The sequence below is a fragment of the Ovis aries genome, chromosome 11, assembly GCF_016772045.2.
Source record: "Ovis aries strain OAR_USU_Benz2616 breed Rambouillet chromosome 11, ARS-UI_Ramb_v3.0, whole genome shotgun sequence".
Taxonomy (NCBI): Eukaryota; Metazoa; Chordata; class Mammalia; order Artiodactyla; family Bovidae; genus Ovis; species Ovis aries.
Window position 1 is genome coordinate 56,468,268 of NC_056064.1, and position 5,287 is coordinate 56,473,554.

General features: G+C 53.7%; 1 protein-coding gene across 4 annotated transcripts; it reads right to left on the minus strand.

Moving 5' to 3' along the window:
- On the minus strand, nt 1-4,231 carry RPL38 (ribosomal protein L38). 4 transcript variants are annotated; one of them, XM_027974023.2, is made up of 5 exons: nt 4,199-4,231; nt 3,952-3,985; nt 3,742-3,802; nt 729-851; nt 1-75 (listed from the first exon to the last, which is right to left on the minus strand). In XM_027974023.2, the coding sequence occupies exons 2-5, from the start codon at nt 3,952-3,954 to the stop codon at nt 50-52; spliced, it is 213 nt and encodes a 70-aa protein (XP_027829824.1). In that variant the 5' UTR covers nt 3,955-3,985; nt 4,199-4,231; the 3' UTR covers nt 1-49. The 4 variants fall into 4 exon arrangements, with proteins under 4 accessions (XP_027829824.1, XP_027829825.1, XP_014954466.1 ...); XM_027974024.2 differs by having other exon boundaries at nt 4,183-4,231; XM_015098980.3 differs by having other exon boundaries at nt 4,107-4,231.
- Between the last annotated feature and the right edge of the window lie 1,056 nt (nt 4,232-5,287).

The window sequence follows — 5,287 nt, forward strand, 5'->3', positions numbered from 1 at the left end:
TTTTGAGAATTTTAAAAATTTTAATACAGTTCAAAGCAGCGTACGTGGTTCATTTCAGCTCCTTCACGGCCAAACCTAGAGGCAAAGACACATAAACGTGAGCCAATCAAACGGCTCGTCTCATCTGAGTTACTACTGCCTGTCTGGATCTGGCACTTAGGCTAAAGAGCGTTCACAGAGCTCAGAAATTAAGCCCACCAGGCAGGTCTGCGTCAAACATAAGTTAGTGTTTAAAAATAAAAACGCAGTTAACTCTCACATAGGAAGTGGCGCTGGCTGACTTGTACTGTGAAGACGTGGCCTGTGGAACCCTGGCTGGGCTCTGAGCTCCCAGCTGCTCTGCTGAGCCTTCCGCCACCAGGATGGCCCCTCTGCTTAATCCACCCGCATCATCTGCCGTATTCAGTAAGTTTCCCAACCAGTGAGAACGGGGGCCATCAATCCCAGCACCTCCCTACCCTGCAGGGCCATGGTGGGGATGAAATGAGTGGCCCAGGGGGTGAGCGCCAGCTGGCATGATGCTATATTAGAAAGGCATGGTTCCCTCTGGGTCTGACTTCTGAGCGCCCATGTGACACCACCGGCAGGAGCAGACAGTTAGACAAAGCACAGAAGGGACTCTCCTAATTCTGGAGACAAGTCGGGAAACAAGCCGGTGACACAGCCCGCCCCCGCCCCCGCCCCCGCCCCTCGGGCTGTCTGCACCCCTGCGGCTTCCGGCTACTCACCAGGGGGCAGGGACTGCTTCAGCTTCTCGGCCTTCTCTTTGTCTGTGATGACCAAGGTGTAAAGGTATCTGCTGCATCGAACTTTAAACTTCACATTATCCTTATTTTTCTTGATCTTGACGGCTACCAGAGAGACCAGAGTAGTAATAAGACCGTGGCACAGGAGAGAGACATTGCAGTCCACCTGCTGTTTGCTACTTCTGCACAAAGCGGCACCGGTGACTGCTGCGCTCACCTCCCTCGTGGTCCCTCTGATCAACAGAAAATAAGACCCCCACCCACCTCTGACCTCAGTGTCAGAAATCCACATTTCCCCTGTATCGATACTCTAGAACCTGAGTTAAAGTCTGTATTTGTAACACAAGTAGCATCTGGCACAGAGAAGGCAATGGCACCCCACTCTAGTACTCTTGCCTGGAAAATCCCATGGATGGGGTCGCTAAGAGTTGGACATGACTTCACTTTCACGCATTGGAGAAGAAAATGGCAACCCACTCCAGTGTTCTTGCCTGGAGAATCCCAGGGACGGGGAGCCTGGTGGGCTGCTGTCTATGGGGTCACCCAGAGTTGGACACGACTGAAGTGACTTAGCAGCAGCAGCAGCATCTGGCATAGTGATACACTCCAGACCATCCAGTATCCACCTTAAAATTCTCTATCAGGACCACAGCTTGGACAATAAAGAGCCCCAAGTGTGCCCCAAACTCAACAGTGTGCAGTTTGAAATTTAGCGAACAATCTGATTATGTACAGGCGTCAATGCATTTCTATGAGGCCAGGAGCTACTCCGCAAGTGGGAAGACAGCCCCTTCCAGGTGACTCCTGTCTGGCACCCGTCAAATTCTGACTCCCATAGCACAGGCTGACCTGGCCACACGACACTCAACTCCATCTCTGCCAGTAACTGCTGAAGGGGTAGGGCACGTCACCGGAAGCAGAAACTATGCCTGAGCCTGCCCAAGACACCGGCTGCCCTGGCTCACATTCTAATAAATCAGAACCGTGGCTATTTATTCAAACCAACCTATTCTGCTATCTTAACATTCCTCTCAAAGCTGAATATACTGTGTTGTCCCTAGCAGCTGCCGTACACCTATAAACTGAACTCTCACAAGGTCAGACATAAGCAACTCTTAAAAAATGTTCACTCAACAACATATGATGCAGTAACTGTATTTACAGGAATATACTCCAAAGAACTGAAAGCAGGGACAAGAGAGATTTTACATCAAAACTCACAGCAACACTGTTCACAAGAGCCAAAGGCAGAAACCACCCAAATGTCCACGTTATGCTAAATGAACTCAGCCCGTCATGAAAGGACAAATGTCACACGATTTCACTCACATGAGGTGCTGAGAGTGGTCAGGGTAGAAGAGACAGTAGTGGAGGCAGGAGAACGGTGTCGCCAGGGGGGAGAGTCGCAGACCAGGACTGGCCCAGGGCCTGTGAGGAGCCAGGCTGCCCGGGAGGAGGTGGGCGATGGGTGGAACCCATCTCCCCAAGCCCGTGGGAAAACTGGTCCCTGGTGTAAAATGGCTGGGGACTCTTGGTTAATGGGTTACAGGGTTTTAGTTTTGCAAGATGAGAATTTCTCAAAAAGCATGGCTGCCCTACAATGTGAATACAGGCAAACACGGCACACACATTGCACACCCCAAAACGTGAGCTTCACGTTGCTTATGTTACAACTACAGCGATGACGACAACTTTACGTTTATCCAAAGACGACTTCCTGGGCACCCTATCATATCCAGGGGAACATGATTCTCAGGTCACACTTTAACACCGAGCTCCCAAACAGAAGAGCAATGCAAAGCAGTCTGATGATCTGGTGTCATCTCTTCACTGTGCTAAAATTCTCTACCAGGTCATCTGGTCTGATCCTGCCACCAATCCTGAGAGACAGGTACAATCACCCCCCTCTGCTACAGTGGAAATGGTGGGGTCAGAGAGTTACCCACTGGGAGAGCTGGCCTTTGAACCCAGAAGTGACCGCAAATTCCCTGGTCTGGACTAAAGCTGACCTGATCGTTTCTCTTTGCACATGACTGTAAATAAAAAAATACAAGCACGTGGTCACCTGCAGTTCCCACAGTACCTGTTACAGGTAAGGGGGACACAACTACGAATCTCCTCGTCCCCCACGCCAATCCCCAAAAGGCTCTCCCGTGAGCCACCGCTTCACCCCACCACTGAGACAGGGCATCAGAGACCTCAGTGCCTTAGCCCACCCTAACCCGTCCGTCCAAGAGTACTCTCTCTACTTTCCCAACCTCCCCTTTGGGATGTGTCTGGGAGGGGAGGGAAACTGCAAGTAACAGCCCCAAAGAGATGTGTTAAAGCTGCACATCCGAGTCCAAACCCAGTGCTGACCACGAGCTCCCCAAACCCCCCTACAACAAAGAGACGCGAGAACTCCCTCTCACATCAGGGTAGAGAGAGAGAACAGACGCAGCTGGGGCGGGCACATGTCAATCAAAGACTTGCTGCTCTACCCGTCTCCTATCAGTGACCCAGCGTTTGCGCAAATGACGTAGTTCATTGTGAACAGAGCTTGTCCTCGGCCCAGAACCCAACACGCAGCACTGACTCCGAGTTTGTGAAACCTGAGTTTCCCGACGTCCCCCCTGCAGGAACCTCCACTATCCCCCGGGGTTTGCGCAAACTCCCGTCTACTAGGTCGCTGATGCTATCTAACCATCTCATCCTCCGCCGCCTCCTTCTTTTGCCTTCAGTCTTTTCCACAACCGGGGTCTTCTCCAAAGAGTCAGCTCTTCACATCCGTTCACACTACCCCACACACACCAGAAAACAAAAAAACCCTGGGGACCCTCCTTAAGGAAGGAAGAGAACACACCCCGGACCAAGCGCCTTGTCTTATGGGAGACAGGCTGAGACCCCCGAACCCCGACAGCAGACGAGGGCAGAAGCGGCCGCCGGGGCCCTCCCGCCGTTCCGGGGGGCGTCCCGAGCCCGCGATCGCCGCCTCCCGTCCAGGGCTCCCACTTACACTTGGCGTCCTTGCGGCGGGCTGTGAGCAGGAAGTCCTTGATCTCCTCGATTTTGCGAGGCTGCAACACACAGCGAAGGCAATCAGCCGCTGAGACGCATCTGGCTGGGGTGCCCAATCCCGGCAGCCCCTTTGGGGCCCCTGAAGACCCTCGCAGAGGCCGCCCTGCCTGCGCCCCCCGCGGGGAGCCCCAAGTGGGGTCGTACTCACCATAGCGATGAGGAGCGGGGCGCGCGGCCGGAACCTGCAGGGAAGACAAGCGTTGGCGGCGTCAACGGGGGCGCGGGCACTGGCGGCGGCCCTGCCTCCCCGCCCCGTGCCCCCGAAATGCCGGCCCCATCGCACCCCACCCTCCCCCGCAACACCTTCAACCCAGAACTGGGGTCCTCAGATAGCACCCGGCGAGGATGACCACGGATTACTACCCCATTCCCCACGTACGGCACTAGAGACTCACGTCAAGGGCCGAGAAGCGAAGAGAGCGGAAAAGGAAGAGACTTCCGCTTCCGGGCAATTAAACCGTGCCCCAGAGGAAGCTGAGTACGGTATCTGCAGAGGGTCAAGAACCACACAGGCGTTTGCCCTTCACATGCCTGCCTCTCTGCCCTCTTCTGGCCTAGATTAACAGTGCAGCTTCCTGCACGCAGCGGGCCGCCTCCTGCCCCCACTCTTGACCGCCTCTATTCCTCCGCCCAAATCCCTCCCTGCCTTTGTTAGATTTCATTTCAGACCCAGTTTGAAGACCTGTGTTAGGACTTGTTATCAACTAGTTTTATTAGGCCTCTGTGTTAAATGGCAACCCACTCCAGTGATCTTACCTGAGGATCCCAGGGACGGGGGAGCCTGGTGGGCTGCCGCCTATGGCGTCGCACAGAGTTGGACACAATTGAAGCGACTTAGCAGCAGCAGCAGCAGTTGGGCATCTAGGCAGAAACGTTTTTCATTTAAATGAAGGGTTGTTCTCCTGTCGTGTCCGACTCTTTGCAACCCCATGAACATGCACACAAGGCTCCTCTGTCCTCGACTATCTCCCAGCTGCTGCTGCTGCTGCTAAGTCGCTTCAGTCGTGTCTGACTCTGTGCGATGCCATAGACGGTAGCCCACCAGGGATTCTGGTGGGCTCGGCCGTTCCTGGGATTCTCCAGGCAAGAACACTGGAAGGGGTTGCCATTTCCTTCTCCAATGCATGAAAGTGAAAAGTGAAAGTGAAGTCGCTCAGTCGTATCCGACTCTTCGTGACCCCATGGACTGCAGCCTACCAGGCTCCTCCGTCCATGGAGTTTTCCAGGCAAGAGTACTGGAGTGGGGTGCCATTGCCTTCTCCAGAGTTTGCACAAATTCATGTCTATCAAGTCGGTGATGCTGTCTAACCATCTCATCCTTGGCTGCCTCCTCCTTTAGCTTTCAATCTGTCCCAGCATCAGGGTCTTTTCCAATGACTCAGCTCTTCACATCAGGTGGCCAAAGTATTGGAGCTTCAGCTTCAGCATCACCTTCCAATGAATATTCAGGTTGAAGGGACTCTCTTGTGTATATTTGAGAACCT